The sequence below is a fragment of the Bubalus kerabau genome, chromosome 4 (genome assembly GCF_029407905.1).
Source record: "Bubalus kerabau isolate K-KA32 ecotype Philippines breed swamp buffalo chromosome 4, PCC_UOA_SB_1v2, whole genome shotgun sequence".
Classification (NCBI taxonomy): Eukaryota; Metazoa; Chordata; class Mammalia; order Artiodactyla; family Bovidae; genus Bubalus; species Bubalus kerabau.
Window position 1 is genome coordinate 168,821,456 of NC_073627.1, and position 16,985 is coordinate 168,838,440.

Consider the following 16,985-nt stretch of genomic DNA (forward strand, 5'->3'; position numbering starts at 1 on the left):
CACATCCTCTTGTCCTCGCCTGGCCGCCTCGCACCACACTCCTGAGTAGGGCCGCTCACGGTGTGGTGTCCGGACTGGCGGCATCACTGTTACCCATGTGCCATTCAGTTCAGTCGCTCAGTCGTGTCCGACTCTGCGAGCCCATGAATGGCAGCACACCAGGCCTCCCTGTCCATCACCAACTCCCGGAGTTCACTCAGACTCACGTCCATCGAGTCAGTGATGCCACCCAACCATCTCATCCTCTGTCGTCCCCTTCTCCTCCTGCCCTCAATCTTTCCCAGCATCAGAGTCTTTGAAGACAGCTGTGAACCACTGGCTGCGGGGGTGGGGAGTGCGGGAGCCTTGTCCGGGGCATGACCACATGCCCTAGACAAGGGCATGGAGGATGGAGAACTGACTCAGTTCTTCGCATCAGGTGGCCAAAGTATTGGAGTTTCAGCTTCAGCATCAGTCCTTCCAATGCATATTCAGGACTGATTTCCTTTAGGATTGACTGGATGGATCTTCTTGCAGTCCAAAGGACTCTCAAGAGTCTTCTCCAACACCACAGTTCAAAAGCATCAATTCTGCAGTGCTCAGCTTTCTTTATAGTCCAACTCTCACATCCATACACGACCACGTGCCATTAGGAAGACACAATCTCACAACCAACCGCAGGCCGAGATCATATGCACATTAAAGCCTGAGAAGCCCTGCTCTCCGCCCCAGTTCTACACCCCCAGGCCTCCAGCCTCCTCCTCTCCACTCTGTGGCCAGCTGCCACCTGTCGGTGCCTTCAGTATCCACACGGACAGCTGACACCCCACGTGCAGCGCGTCCACCCCACAGCGGCACCGCTCCAGCCCCACCCTGCCCCAGGCAGCACGCCCCTCCATCCAACACCCGGCCCCACCCAGGGTCAACTGTCACCCTGTGGTCCTCCTGACAAGCTCACTGAGAGGGACAGATGGCAGGCAGTGACTGAGCAGCAGTGCCTCCTGAGAAATGACCGTGTGCCACTGGGAGGAGCCCCGGTCATCACTGAATCTTCACTCAACCCTGACGTGCCCGGAGACACCTGTCATTCCCACCAAGGAAATCAGGACATTGAGACTTTGGGAGGCTTGCTGGGGTCCTGGAGTTAGTGAGACGGGGTTCCGGAGACAGCCCCAGTTCACGTTCTGCACCAAGAGATAAGACTGTGCACATAGCCTCGCAGAAGACTGGGGAGGAGGAGGGACACCTGCATTTTAACTGGGAACAGTTACTTGGCTGGACCTAGAATCCAGGGGCAGAGTCACTGAACAAGTGCGAGAGGCAGGCGGGGGCCAGATCATGGAGCCCTTCAATAACGGACTCAACTGCTGCGGCTTTCGGGGCTCAGGAGCAGTGACACTTCTGGAGCAGGCTGGACCTAAACTGCTGCACCTTCCCGGACATTCACTCCGTCCCCTCCTTCACGAAGCTGATCCCTCCCCTTTCAGGCTTCTCCAACCCTCCCGAAGTGGCCAATGCAGTCGACTCCCCAGGGTTTGCTCGGCTCCATCACCCGCCCCGCCCTCCCCTCTCCAGGAGGCCTACGTGCCCCTCAACAAGGCCCAGCTGCCAGGAACCCTTTCCCTCCCCTCCTAGGACAGGGCTCCCTTCCAGCCTTCCCACATCGAGTCATCAGTTTCCACCATCATCTCCAAGAAGACGGGCAGAGACTTGCCTCCTTCCCCTGCGGCCCACAGCCTGAAGACACCAGCTCGGCCCTGGGGAGGAACTGAAAAAAGAGACCTCTCTGCCCTGGGGAGGTTGACGAGGGGTAGCCGGACCCTGAGTGTGCAGATCCCTCAGCGGGGGAACAGTCTCATTTGCCCATACACTCAGGCACCTGGATCCACTGAGAACTCTCAAGAGACAAATCTTAAGTCTTTGAAAATGTCTTTTAGCAACAGATAACCACTGCAACCGGAGAAGGCAATGGCACCCCACTCCAGTACTTTGCCTGGAAAATCCCATGGATGGAGGAGCTTGGTAGGCTGCAGTCCATGGGGTCGCTAAGAGTCGGACACGACTGAGCGACTTCCCTTTCACTTTTCACTTTCATGCACTGGAGAAGGAAATGGCAACCCACTCCAGTGTTCTTGCCTGGAGAATCCCAGGGACGGGGGAGCCTGGTGGCCGCCATCTGTGGGATCACACAGAGTCGGACACGACTGAAGTGACTTAGCAGTAACCACTGCAACAAGGAATCTGCCTTACGATCGAGGCAATTTAAGATTAACTTTGTATAAGACAGAAAACCTTAAAATTACAACACAAGAGTTTTTAAATGCCACCACTATTTATAGGCTGAAAATTGTGAAACACAGATCTTCTCTGGAGTCCAGCTGCTCCCCGTGTGGTCTCCGGGCCACAGTCTCAGCACCACCTGGGGGGCCTGTTAGAGACGCAGCAGGCAAGGCCCACCCGACCCCTCGAATCAGAGTCAGCACGTCAGCACTAAAGCTTGGGATGCCCTGGCTGAGAGCACATGGTCTTCAGGGCTTAGGGGAGAGAGAGACCAGGGAAAAGCAAGGCCCATGGAGCCAGGTGACAGGGGACCCGCAGAGAAGAGGTGATCTTGGTGTTTCTGCAGGGAACACTGGGAGCAACGTGAAGCAGGCATAGATGCGAGGGGCCCACTGGGGAGAGAGGCAAAGTGGAGGGCAAATGGGAGAAGCGTGTGGACCCACCCAGTTTTGCTGGGGGGTGGGAGGCTGGAGGAGCTGAAATGGGCTGAGGGGCGGGATTTGTGCGGTGCAGCTGTAGTGGGAGGGAGATGTTGAGATTTCTAAGCTAGCAAACATGTCACTCGGAGACAGAACATTTTTAAGGAGGAAGGTGGAGAGCTCTGCTTTGGACATGCACGTGCACAGGAGGACCCTGGGGACACTCAGGGCGCGGGGGCGGGTGGGGGGAATGCTCAGATGTGATACACACAGAGATGACTGGGCTGGAGCAGGCCCTGATGATGCGACCCAGGAAGGCATGCAGTGCGGTTAAGAGCAGAGGGAAAACAGCTAGCTGAGGATTAGCCAGGATGGGCAGGGAGGCAGGAGGGGGTGCTGCATCACAGAAGCCCCAGCATGAGGGCATCAGCACAGAGACCAAGTGGACTGAATGACCAAATGCCACTGATCTTGACAAGTGAGTGATCCCAGGCCACCACGGCAAGGGCAGTGTTACTTAAGGGTCAGATGGGGAGGCCTGGGGACACTGAGCTGGCAGTTGCAGGCGGTAGATAAAGCTGAGACTGCTAGATAAATGTCTAAACATCTCACCTGGGGTTGCAAGCCCCCTTTCCTCAAGACTGTGTCCTCTGGTACACCTGTGTTCATAGCAGCTTTACTTGCAATAGCCAAAAACGATGGAAGCAACCCAGACAGCCACTGACAGATGAATAACAAAATGTGGTATGTACATTCAGTGAAGTATTAGTCAGCCTTAAAAAGGAAGGAAATTTTGACACGTGACATGGATAAACCTGGAGAACATTATGCTAAGTAAAATAAGCCAGGACCAAAACAGCAAGTACTGACATGATAACAACATGATTCCAATTATATGAGGTACCTAGAGTAGAGAAAATCATAGAAAGAAGAAGGCTGGCTGCCAGGGCTGGTGGTGGGGAGAATGCGGAGTTAGTATTTAATGAGTACAGAAGTTTCAGTTGTGCAAGATGACAAGAGTTCCGTGGCTATTATGGTGGTGATGGTAGCACAAAATCATGCTTGATGCCGCTGAACTGTACATACACTGAAAAATACGTCTTTCTTGCAGCAGAGGTATAGAAAACCTGAACTCTTGGAACTGAATAGTATGTCTGTGTCAAGAGAGGTGAGAGTCAATCTTTTTCAGTGTCTGTAGACTATTCCTCCAGGAGGCTTCCCAGTGAAAGGAAAGGCATGATGGGGCGGTGACCTAACGGTGAGGCAAGGCTGGGAGGAGGCTTTTCCCCCTCAGGTGATAGGATGACAGTCTTCATCTGGAAGTGGAGAGGTGAGCCTGAGCCAGAGACACTCATTTTCTAAGAAAGAGAGAGAAAGAAAGAGGGAGCAGAGAATGTGAGGAGGCTCCCTGCAGATGGCCTTGGCCATCCCAGGGCCACAAGTGGTGGGGTCCCCTGGAGGGGTAGGGCAACAGGTGGGAGGGCTGGAGAGAGTGGAAAGGTCAGGTCGGCTCCCATGGGAGCAACAGGGGAAAACAGAGGCCTGGCTGGGCAGCAGGAAGGGTCCTGCTGGCTGTAAAGCCCAGAGCACACCATCTGCAACCATCACTCAGCCTGGGGCAGCGGTCCTCAAAGGACAGCGCCTGGTCTCTGGACCCACCAGTAGCATCACAGAGGAGCTTGTTAAGAGATGCAAATTCTGAGGCCTCACGTGAGTCTGATTCAGACCCACTGATTCAGAATCTCTGAAGGTAGAGCCCAGCAGCCTGCGTTTTAAAAATGACACTGTGATGTCCTCAAGTCTGAGGAACACTAGTGTGGAATACAGAAATTTAGTGAAGGGTTTATATCATCTTTACATAAAAATGAAAAAAAAAAAGATCAGCCTAGCAACTTCTACATAAAAAGAGCAAGAAATGAGTAACTGCTTTGATGCCAACACAGCTTATTTCTACAGTTAGAGAAATGCCACAGGAGGTTAATAAAACGATAGAAATACACAGTCTACTTCATAGACTTCCTTAGATGAGACCTAGAAAACACACCCAGGGTCTGGGGGCTGGACCCTGTATGATGTGGGTACCGGTCCCTGCTTCTTTGTGTGCTTTGGACATGCCTCAGTTTCCCCATCTGTAAAGAGAGGGAGCTGAAAAAGGTTCTTCTGAGGTCCCTTCCAGTTCAGACACGGTATGACCCTTTGTCCTATAAAAGGTGACCTCAAACTCAACACTTTTACACAGTTTCACAGGGGATGAAGGAGGCATTTTTAACCAGTAAACATATCACAGTTAACTAGAAAATTTTCCAAGATACTACTGCTAGTATCTTGCATTCCAATAACTAGAAACTCTTTCACTAACTGGCTTTTCCATTAAAGCCACCAACACCTTCAGTTATAAAAACATGATAGCGTATGCACCATGTTCTTGAAATCCACAAGACCAGGATCCCCCAGGAAATCTCTCTATACCTTCACATTTTCACCCTATAATACAGGTATACCTCAGAGATACTGTGGGTTCCATTCTAGAACACCACAAAAAAAGCGAATATGGCAATAAAGCAAATCACACACATTTTTTGGTTTCCCAGTGCATATAAAAGTTACATTTACACTACACTGTAGTCTATTATGTATAAGAGCATTATATCTGAAAAAAACAATATATGTACTTTGATTAAAAATACTGAAATATGCTAACCATCATTTGAGCCTTCGGTCACTCACAATCTTTTGCTGGTGGAGTGTCTGAAATATTGCAAGAGCTACCAAAAGTGACAGACAGACCCCAAGTGAGCAAATGTTATTAGAAAAATGGGACCAAAAGACTTGTCTGATGCAAGGTCGCCACAAACCTTCAATCTGTAATCAAAAAAACAACAAAAAAAAGCAATGTCTGCAAAGCACAGTACAATGAGGCATGCCTACACTTTATAATCCAGGCAGGCAGGGCTTGCGTTTGTTGCCAGGCAGAAAATGAGTTAAGGAACTGGACTCATCAGACCCCAGAGCCTGCCCCCTATGATGAGTGTCTGGGCACTCAATATTGCAGGTCTAGGCTTCCTGATAAACGGCCCCCTAATGGCCTTGTTACCAGAATCCCTCGATGTTGGTTTCCTGCCTCGTCTCTCTGCATCCAAGTCCTTGTCTGCACCTTCTTGTCATTCAATGCCCATCCTCTTGCGCCTGGGTCCCCAATGCCAGCTGCTTCTGTGCCTCTGCCAAAGACCAGCAACTCGGTTCTAATCTCAGAACTAGGGCTGGAAGAGAGACCTGGGTGCCTGCACAGGACAGAGAGGGAAAGTGTGAGCCTTGTGGGTGCTGGGACTGGGTTGGGGTGGGGGGAGGCGGGGATGGCGTGGGCAGGAAAGACAGGGGAAGTGTGAGCACTGTGGCTGCTGGGGGGAGCGGAGAAAAGGTCTAGGGGATCTCTGGTCTCCAGCCCCACTTCACTTACACATCTTGGCTCTTAAAATTCATTAGGACTGGGTCAGGAGGAAGCACAGCTGGCTTGTCTTTCCCCCTGTGTACCCATCACAGACCCTATCCCCCTCCTCCTGGTTTTGGAAGTGATGCTCCCACTCTCTTACAGTCCCCGTGGCAGGAAGCAGCAGGTGAGGGAAAGGCTCACACAAGGTTCATGTAGCAGGAGAAAGGCTGGGAGGGGCATGCCAAGGGAAGTGAGACCACAGAGGCGACCAAAGCCATGAACACGCAACTCGGCAGGTGATGCCAGGGCAATGAGTTTTGCTTTGTCCCGGCAGAAAATTCTTAGTGCTAGAGAGTTTCCTAGGCTGATCCCCTGGCGCTGATCTCCCATTCAAAGTCGCATGTGGGCAGAGTGACCACACAGCCTGATTTGTGCAGGACAGCCCTAGTTGAGACTACTCGATTAGATGCAATTAACAGCCCCCCATTTATTCTCAAAATGTTCTGATTTGGATCAAAATTCTAGTCGTCTTATTCTTGGGCCCCTGGGCCCAGGAAGTCAGAGCTGCAGTTGGCAAAGGCACTTAAGTGTCTGGAGGGAGAGTCAGGCTGAGTCCTGCCCCTCATCAAATATTCTCCTTCCCTCTCTAGCATCCCCACCAAGCCATCACCTGGCATCTGCTTGTATTCCTGCAGAGACACCAGAGGCCTCTCTCGTTTTGGGAGAAAGCTGTGTTAGTGAAACAAAAATAGGATGGATGAATGAACAAAGATGACATGGCATATATACACAATGGAATATTACGCAGCCAGAAAAAATAAAATCTTGCTGTGTGTGGCAACATGGATGGATCTAGAGGGTATTATGCTAAGTGAGGTAGACCAGACAGAGATACAAATACTGTATGACTTCATTTACATGTGAAATCAAAAAACACCAAAGAGCAAATGAAACAAAACAGAAACAGAGTCACAGATGAGAGGACGAAAAGGTGGTGGCAGGAGGGGAGAGAGTGAGGGAGTCGTGCGAAGTAGGTGAAGGAGATTAAGTACAAACTTCTAGTTATAAAATAAGCAAGCCGTGGGGAATGTAAGATACAGTTTAAGGCATAAAGACCGTACTCCTGTAATGACTCTGCAGGAGGACAGATGGTTTCTAGACTTCTCCTGGGGATCATTTTATCACGCAGGCCAATGTTAAATCACTATGTTGTTCACCTGAAACTGACATAATGTTGTATGTCAACTACACTTCAATTAAAAAATAAATGCATGAAAATAAGAGTAGCAAGATTCAAACCTATACACAGCATGACAGCAACTAAATAACATCCTTCAGCAAGGAAAGGCGTGGGAGTGGGGCAGACTAGACAACCTGCTGACTTCCTTCCTCCCACCTCCCTCCATCCTCATTCACCAAATGTTAACTGAGTGCGTGTGATGTTTCAGTGGCAGTGATGATACAAGGGCGGGCTAAAACAGACTCAAACTAAGGCGCATCCTACCAAAGAACTGGCCTGTGTTCTCCAAAAATGTCAAGATCATAGGGGACAAAGAAAGCCGGAGGAACTTATTTAATCTAAAGAAGACTAAAGAGACATGACAACCACAGGCAACACCTGATCTGGGGTTGTCTTTGCTGCAAAGGCCACTCTCGAGACAACTGGCAAAGCCCACAGGTCTGTAGATGAGATAACAGCACAGTATCAGTACTGACTTCCTGCTTTTAAAAAGTGTACCGTAGTTATATAGGAGGATGTCACTGGTTTTAGGAAATACACTTAAGTATCTGGAGGGATAGGAAGAGTCCTCAAATGATCCTCAAATAGTTCAGGAAAAAACAAAATGTATATACAGAAGAATAAGATGGGAATATTTGAGGAATCTGGGTGAAGGGGATATGGGAGTTCTCTGTTCTATTCTTAGAACTTTTCTATAAGTCTGAATTAGGTCAAAATGACAAGTTAAAAGGAAAAAATAAATCTCAGGGACAGTGTGTATGTGTGTGGGGTGTGTGTGTGTTTAAAGGAGGACAGACTCCGATTTCACAGAACTCACAGTGTAGCTGGGGAGACAGGTACTAATACAAATAATGGCACTAATTGAGCACAAAATTGCAACTGTGAAAAGTGCTGTAAAAGGAGAGAGACCTGGTGGTGCAATGGCAGTGTTTACAGCAGGCAGTTTTACCCACAGCAGGAAGGCAAGGGGAGACATCGGCAATCATGCAGCCAAGGTCCAAAGCATGAGTTAACGAGGAGGGGGGGACAAAGGTTCCAGGCTCTCGCTGGCCCCATCAGCAGAGAAAGCATGGGGACCAAAGCATGTACGCTGGGGCCTGCAAGAGATGCCAGCGTTAGTTTTGTCTTTTACTCTAGGAGCAAAAGGAAGTGATTTTAAAAGACCCTCTGGTGGGTGGCAGAGAACGGGCTGGCGCGTGGCAGGCATGTGGAGTCCACCATGGTGGTGGTGTTGAGCCGCCTCCAGGAAGAACACCATGCATGATTTTTCCTCTGCTCCCTGACGCCTTTATTTTCTACAACCACCATGTATGAATTTGGTAACCAGACCAGGGAAAGGGGCTGGGAGGGGGGAGGGTGTTGAGGGTAGAGAGGGAGGCAAAGTGGGCAAGACATGAGCTCAGGCTGTTGTCACGCCCCTTCCAGGCCCACCAGTGGGTCAGGTCAAGGGGTGGTTGACAAAGCTGGTTGCTGCCTCTCCCACCAAGACCCTGGGGTCTACACTGAGGCTGACTCACCTGAGGGAAGCGGGGTGCAGGGACCAGGTCTTCACATCCCCCTCTCTTAAGTCAAACCAGTGCCTTTCATCACCACGGCGTGCAGCTGGCCACCGCCCCTTTCTGTTCCTGGATCCTGCCCCTTGGAACGATCCTCTAGCCCTGGGAATTGGGCCCTCAGCACGGCCCTGGGAGCCAGCCATCACTCACCACAGCCTCTCTCAGCATCAAACGCTAAACAGGACGCTTGTCTGTGAGTCAGGGGCCTGACCACAAAGGGAGGAGACCCTTTTCTGTGCCAAGTTCTGCCCGAGTGGGTTTTCAGTTCACTGGCTCCTTTAAAATGGTCGATTTAACAGCAACAGGTTCTACCATTATCCTCGTTTTACAGTCAAGATGAGTCTAGGGACAGACTTGAGTTCCAATCCTGGCTGTCCTTGCAGAGCAGCGTGCCCTGCCAGCAGTCACTTCATTGCTCTGAGCCTCAGTTTCTCATCCCATTCTGTAAACTGGGGCTGCTAAGTACTAGCAACGTTCTGGGGCTAGAAGGTACTATTTATTCCCTTTTGAGGCGCCAAGAGGCTGAGGACAGAAAATTCAAACTACACATTGCTTAAATATTTACAAAGAGCTTGTGTATCCTGACAGTAAATCATGGGACCTGAATTTTCCAGGACTATCCCAATTTCAAATCCTCTGTCCTAACTTTCCACATAAACCATTGAAATGTCTCAAAAATTCCACTCTCTCAGTATCCAAACAACACCTCCCAGGCCTCCTCTTGCACAAAGACGCAGTACAAACATTCTTTTTCAGACTACAGATCCCAATCTTTGGTTCCGAAAATGTAGTCAGTGGAGTCCCGCTGGCCCCCAGAAGGAAACGGGGTCAGGGAGAGAAATCTGGGGCAGTCAGCACTCCATCAGGACTCTCAGACTCGGCTGCTTCCTGACACATGGATGTGAACTGGAGGCCAGGAGAAGCTGTACCGTGATGAGAGAGAGCATCACCCACGGAGGGACACAGACGAGGGATGTGAGCTCTGCCTCCATCTACCTACCCAGTGGCCTGTACTCAGGAAAGCAGCACAGCCAGAGAGTTGCTACGAAGATTAAAAGGACTGATTAATATTTGGAAAGTACTCAGGACAGTGCCTGGCAGCCAGTAAGTGCCATATCAGTGTTTAATAACTAAAAACAGAGGTATCTCTGGCAGAAGGTGCCCATGCCTTAGACACAGCCCAGAGGCATCGCTCCTATGCAGGGAAAACAAGGCTTTACCCCTGGACTGATTGAGGCCAGGCCACTATACAGAGACGGGGGTTTGGGGGGTTACGCTAACTACAGAAGGTGGGTCCTGCATTAGCCAAGATCAGAAGGCTGGATCTGGGAAGAGTCATCACTCCTGAAATACAAGAGGTTTCTTCATGCCTCTAAGTTGTCCCATCTGCTGTTCTGTCTGCCCACTGAATACCATCTTTTTCAACTTCCAAGGCTGAATTTGAATGCCAGCTACTCCCAATGAGTGGTCCCTGATGCCCGTCAGAACAAACGGCTGTCTCCACTGTGATCTCTTGCATCTAGCTTTATCCTCTTTTAAAGCAGTAATCAGACAGATGAGAGACAAGATACACATGCCCACATGCGCGTACGCACATACACACACAGAAATGTCGTGATGTCACTGCCTTCCTAACTCCCCCATGAATCCTTCCACGACAGGTTCACCTTCCATCTCTGTGACACACAGAAGTGGCTCAATAAAGGTCTGAATTTGCTGTCATGTCTGTGCTCACAGCTGGGCTTCCTCTGAAGGTGGAAGTCCCTTACACGTGTATGCATCAGGAGAAGCTACAGAGATGCAGGATCTCTGGGTCTTGGAATGCACGATCTGATCAGATTTCAGACAGGGACCTACCTAGCACTCCCTTTTAATTCTCCCTCAGGCAGATGAAAGGACACACCTGTGAGAGCAGGGTCTGCAGTGGCCAGGACCCAGACTTGGGCAGAGTGGGCACACTGACCTGGTCTTGTCTCAAGAGTCGGTAAGAAGAGCTCAGGCTTGGAAAGCTACGCTAGCCACGCTGCCCCGCCCACCCAGCCTGTCAACGCCAGGGGATTGCCCTCAGCATTCCAGCCCCTGCTGAGAAATGAAGAGGGTGGCCCCGCTTTCCAGGCCCATTGTCTGGTGGAAGGAAAGTGAGCGTGGGAATTAGGGTTAATAGGCACTTCTCTGAGAGAGGGAAGGACCACAAATCGCAGGATCGCCCTCCACCAATGGGCCACAAACCCTGAGGATTGCGGGGGAGGCAAGGGGCCATGTCTTCCTGTTTCCTACCATTCCCTAAGCCCCTCTGGTATGTTATATCCATCCTAGAAAACGGAATCCCTCATGTGCCTGGACCTGAGAGTCAGACAGTCCCAATTCATCCCTCTAGCTCCTGGTCCCACACCACCTTTGCTGAGTTACCTCATCTGTAAGAGGGGAGAGGGACTACACTGAAATTAAATACCGCACGTGGGACTTTCTAGTTCACACTCAACAATCAAGGAGTTGGTCCCAATCCTCTGAGACCAATGACCAGCCTGGAACCCCAACTTCTTTCAGGGATAAGACTGTCTCTGAGTAGGTTCTTGACACTTGAATGGGAATGTTAAAAAGCTATGAGAATACCTTCTCTATGAAAAAATGTGGAAAGGAGGGCTCAGAGAAAGGACGGTGAAGCAGTGTGGGATCCTGAATTTGCCTCTATGCTAACTTAGGTTCTTTCCTCTGCCCCAAGCTGCCCCTGACCTTGGCCTCCCATGTGTCTGGCCTGGCCAGGACCTGCCCTCTCCTTGAGGAGTTCCCCAGGCACCCTGGGTTTACTGGAGTCTGGCCCACTCTGCATCCCCACCCAGCACTGTACCTGCCATGCAGAAGCAGCTCAATAAATGCTGAATGGAATGTCTAGGACCCTCCAGCCACTGTGAGATGCCTTCAGGAACCTGACGTTTTACATTCCAGCTAATGTCTAATTTGCATAGAGGAGTTGTTTTTAGGAGCCAGCAAATCACCAGAGACAAGGCAGGATCAATACAGAGTATTAGGCACGTTGTATTCTACTGTAATTCTCTGCAAATTGGTATTCCATTAACTGTACATAGAATTTACGGGAGCTCACTATGAACTAGAACATTTAACTAGAATGACCTACTCTCTGACAGATAATAGCTTACTGTTGTTAATTTTCAACTAGCCAGAAAGGTTTCCAGCTTACAATCTACTTTCCATCTTGATTTAATCAGGAAAGCCATCTATTTGAGAATACAATAAAGGGCAGCCTGATGCAGAAGAAAAAAGACTTGCCTGTGGAACCAGATGACACAAGTTGTATTCCGGCTACACCACATACTGTGTAATTGGCTGCTCAAAGCCTCAATTTCCTCATCTGTAAAATGGGAATAATACCAGCCTTACCAGTGGGAGCTGTAAAAATTAAATGAGCTGATGCATGTGGATGCACTCTGGTGCAGTTCTACAAGGCTATAAAAAGTTGGTTATTACAGAAAACAGAAGATGAAATTCTCAAACAACTCAGATAGGCTAATGACAAAAAGCAGGGTGGATCTAAATCAGTGGTTCTAAAAGGGAAGAAAGGGAAAATGTGCCCCTCGTCCAGAGGGAAGGAGGTTGGGAAGACAACTGAGGGAGAGGGACTGCTGCTGGGATCTACTGGGCAGAGATGAAAGACGCTGCTGAACATTCCACAATGCAGAGAAAAAGCGCCACAACAAAGAATTATTGAACCCCAAATGTTAACAGTGCCAGAGTGAAAAACCCCTAATCTAAATAATCACTGAAAGTTGAGTTTGGGAGCTTTTTAGATCAGAAATCTTCCTAACCAAGCTTTACTTTCAAGCATGAGCTGCCTAAACACTTGCAAGATGGATTGCCAGACAGCTCTTTTGTAAGTAAAGCTGAACTGCCAACTCTTGGAGTTTCTAAACGTATAAAACTGCTTTTAAAGAAGATGCTCTCCGATTACAATTCAGCTAAACTGTTTTTCCAAAGATTTCAGGAGACGTTCTCCCGGGCACAAGGCAGGGTCTGTCACTCTGCCACTAGGCCCTGAAGATGCCTTCGTAATTCTAATTTCCTGGTGAAATGGGAGCCACGAGGGTCTCTAAACGAATTAAATTCACATCACGCCAACTGCTCGCTTGCTTTGTGCTGGGCACCGTGCCAAACACCTCCACATTATTTATCCCACTTAATCCACCCAACAACCCAGTGAGGTGGGCATTATTACCGGCTGTTTGCAGGGGAGGAAACTGACGATCAGCGAGGTTAGACAACTCGCCCAAGGTCATCAGCTGGCTTAAGGTGGGGGCCTAACCTGAACCGAGGTCTCCAGTTTCCCAGTCACAAGCTCTTTCCACCACCTCCACCACCTCGGAAAACCCAGGTGTCAAGTCGTCTCAACTTCCCATGAATTTTTTAAGGCAACCGCAACTTCTCAGTAAGTTCAGGTTGTTGAAAATGGGAACTTCCGGGGCACTGGGCGCTCTCACATACAGTCCCCCACTGCAGCTGTCTCACCGCAGGTACCTGATAAATCATTCCATATCACCCGCGGAACGGGGAGGATTTATTGGGGCTGGAGTTCGTGCCAGGCCCAGGAAATGCCATCTTTGAAAGCCGAGAGGCGGATTCGCCCTGGGAGCCGAGAAGGTCTGGCCGCCGCGCTTGGCTGGCTCCCCGCGCGGGCTGTGCGCCCCCTCGGCGTCGGGGGCGGGGGGTCGCGGCGGCGCTGGGGCCTCTCGGATCACCAGCAGCTCCGGCTCTACCGGTCGCGTCCGCCCATGCCCGGGTCGGAGCGCACGCCCACGCCTCGCCGCGGCCGCCGCCGCGTCCCGCCAGGGACCCAGCCCCACCCGGTCCGGCCTGCTCTCTTCCGCCCGCGCCCCACCAGGTGAGCGCGGCCAGGGCGCCCCCTCCCCGCCCCGAAGAGACGCCGGGACGCCGGGGCCGCCGCGTCCGCCAGTCCGCCCGCGCGTTCGCCGCGCGCCCGGGGACGGTGGGGGCGGGGCAGCGCCCAGCGCGACCCCGGCCCCCGGCGGCTCCGCGCCCAGCCCCGAGCCCGCTGGGGTCGCGCCGATCTGTACCTGCAGCATCCGGGGGCGCGGGGCGCCCAGGTAGGTCGCGCGTACGGGCGGCGCGGAAGCTCGCTCGCGGCGCGACCTGGCCGCCGTCTGAGCATGCCCAGTGCCGCCCGCAGGCGGCTCCCGCCGGCCCGGCTGGCCGCGACGGGCCCGTGCGCCGGGCTGGGGGCGGGCGCCCGGAACGCCCTGCGGGACGCCCCCGCCCCTACCCGGGGCCGGTGCTCTCGGACTCGCCTCCCAGGGCTACCCGCGCTCTCCCGCCGAGGTCCGTGCAGCCCGGCGTCCCCTAGCGCATGCACGCAGGCGTTCGTGCCATAACCATTTATTGGGCACCTACTGTGTGCCCAGCCCTCAGTGATTTTATGCCTAGGAATGTCAAGCAGTCAGCGCTAAACAAATATTTGAAATGAGAAATCTTGCCCAGCTAGGGTCCTGCTGACTCCCATGCAATGCCCATCCCAGTCCACTGAAAACTTCCCAGCTTAAACTTTGTTCCCAAGACTTATGGGCCCTTTACCTGACTTGGCTCCTGCATTCCTTCACCTCCAGGAGCACCTTTTTGTCCATCAAACACTCATAACTTGTCCAGCCTCAGGACATTTGCATATGCCTTTTCGCCTCTATGTGGGACGTCTTTGCCCACCTTTACCCTTGACTGGAACCTTCTCATTGTACTTACGTCCTCCTTCTCCAAAAGGCCTTCCCTGATCACTTTATTAAATTAGTCCCCTGATCATAGAACTTTCCGTGTCGTCAGTCTATTTTCTTCACATTTATTATTATCCATTAGTTCATTCAACAGATAATTCTTGATCACTTACTTTAATTCTTTACATGTGATGAACAGACAAAATTCCTGTTCCCTGCGGGAGTTCGGCAGGCAATAAACATGCAAATAAACGAACTCATGTGAAAGTGAAGTCGCTCAGTCGTGTCCGACTCTTGGCGACCCCATGGACTGTAGCCTACCAGGCTCCTCTGTTCATGGGATTTCCATTCCAAGCAAGAATACCGGAGTGGATTGCCATTTCCTTCTCCAGGAGATCTTCCTGTCCCAAGGATTGAACCCGGGTCTCCCGCATTGTCGGCAGACGCTTTACTGTCTGAACCACCAGGGAAGTCCAGGTAATAACTTTTTACGAGGGGAAAAAAACAGGGTTAAGAGAAGGGGTGGAGGGAGTGCAATTTCAATGAGGTGGTAAGACCTTTCAGCCACGCAGATAAATTGGGAAGAGCATTCCTGACAGAGGGATCAGCCAGTGCAGACATTAAGACACAGGACTGCTTAGGAAATAGCAAGCTGGGGAAAGTAGCAGATGAGGTCGGTCACTGTCTTTTCCCCTGATTTGCTTACTTCTTATTGTGTATTTCCCTGGAAAAGGAAATGGCAACCCACTCCAGTATTCTCGCCTGGAGAATCCCATGGACAGAGGAGCCTGGCGGGCTACAGTCTATGGGGTCACTAAGAGTCGGACACGACTGAACGGCTAACACTATTGTGTATTCACTTCTGGAATTTCAGCTCTGGGACTGTAGTCCTGCCTGTCTTCACTACATTGTCCCAGCCCCTACAACAGCACGTGGCACACAGGAGATGCTCAAAAACGATTTGTTGAATGAATATGTGAACGAAGGGAGAGAAGGCTGGAATCATCCTGTCCCTACCAATGCCCAAGGTCCAGGGGCCCTGCCGGCCTAGGGCCTTTCGTGGCAGCTGGCAGAACCTGGGTGCTTCACTTCGGTCCTTATCCCCGAGTCGCAAGTACCCTGTAGCGCCCCTGCAGAGGGCGCCCCCGGAGCATCGCGTCCGGGGAATTTCAGCAGAGGTAGGGAGTCCCAAAACAGGACCCGCCCCGCGCCCCTCCCTTGCCCCGCCCCGCGCCCGGGTCTCCAGCAAAACCTGGAGCTGTGGCACCATTGGGACGGCCCGGAGCTCACTGGGCATGCTCGGAGCCGGGCAGGGCCCAAGCGACCGGGAGGAGGAGCCTCCTGGCGTGGTGGGCGAGGCCTCCTGCTGAGTTCAGCCAGACCTTCAGCCCACTCAGTTTCCATCCCCAATTAGGGTGGGGTCTGAGGGCATTCTTTTGTTTGTTTTTTCAAAACTCAGTGGGAGAGCTGGGAATTTGGGAAACTGAAAAAAATATTCTGTCCTTTCCCAGCTGCTGTGTGACCTGGGGTAAGCACCTTACCCTCTCTGTGCCTTAAATAATATGAATACCTATCGCTCCTATTTGAACCATGTGTAGGGAATGAATGAAATCAAGAACAAAAGCGTGGTCAGTTTAGTTCAGTTCAGTTCAGTTGCTCAGTCATGTCCGACTCTTTGCGACCCCATGAATCGCAGCACACCAGGCCTCCCTGTCCATCACCAATTCCCAGAGTTCACTCAAACTCATGTCCTTCGAGTGGGTGATGCCATCCAGCCATCTCATCCTCTGTCGTCCGCTTCTCCTCCTGCCCTCAATCCCTCCCATCATCAGAGTCTTTTCCAATGAGTCAACTCTTCGTATGAGGTGGCCAAAGTACTGGAGTTTCAGCTTTAGCATCATTCCTTCCAAAGAACACCCAGGACTGATTTCCTTTAGAATGGACTGGTTGGATCTCCTTGCAGTCCAAGGGACTCTCAGGAGTCTTCTCCAACACCACAGTTCAAAAGTATCAATTTTTCGGCGCTCAGCTTTCTTCACAGTCCAACTCTCACATCCATACATGACCACTGGAAAAATCATAGCCTTGACTAAACGGACCTTTGTTGGCACAGTAATGTCTCTGCTTTTCAATATGCTATCTAGGTTGGTCATAACTTTCCTTCCAAGGAGTAAGCGTCTTTTAATTTCATGGCTGCAGTCACCATCTGCAGTGATTTTGGAGCCCAAAAAAATGAAGTCTGACACCGTTTCCACTGTTTCCCCATCTATTTCCCATGAGTGTGTTTAGTCCACGTTAAAGATCTGTCTCTGGACTGCCTACCTCAATTTTTGGTCAGCTTTATACCAG

At 51.1% G+C, this 16,985-nt stretch overlaps 1 protein-coding gene across 11 annotated transcripts in view; it reads right to left on the minus strand.

Moving 5' to 3' along the window:
* Nucleotides 1-14,169, minus strand: part of PTPN3 (protein tyrosine phosphatase non-receptor type 3) — a 121,046-nt gene extending 106,877 nt beyond the window's left edge. For 2 of the 11 annotated variants that reach the window (XM_055579282.1, XM_055579267.1), the window contains exon 1: nucleotides 5,773-5,905. Coding sequence is in view for 3 of the 11 variants with exons in the window: in XM_055579256.1 (XP_055435231.1) it covers nucleotides 5,773-5,959; nucleotides 13,992-14,086 (282 nt within the window). In the remaining 8 variants the exon portion in view is untranslated. Of the gene's footprint in view, nucleotides 1-937; nucleotides 1,312-1,344; nucleotides 1,477-5,772; nucleotides 5,960-13,434; nucleotides 13,580-13,991 lie in introns of those variants that run through there. The other 9 variants (XM_055579256.1, XM_055579274.1, XM_055579262.1 and 6 more) reach the window with 9 other exon arrangements.
* Between the last annotated feature and the right edge of the window lie 2,816 nt (nucleotides 14,170-16,985).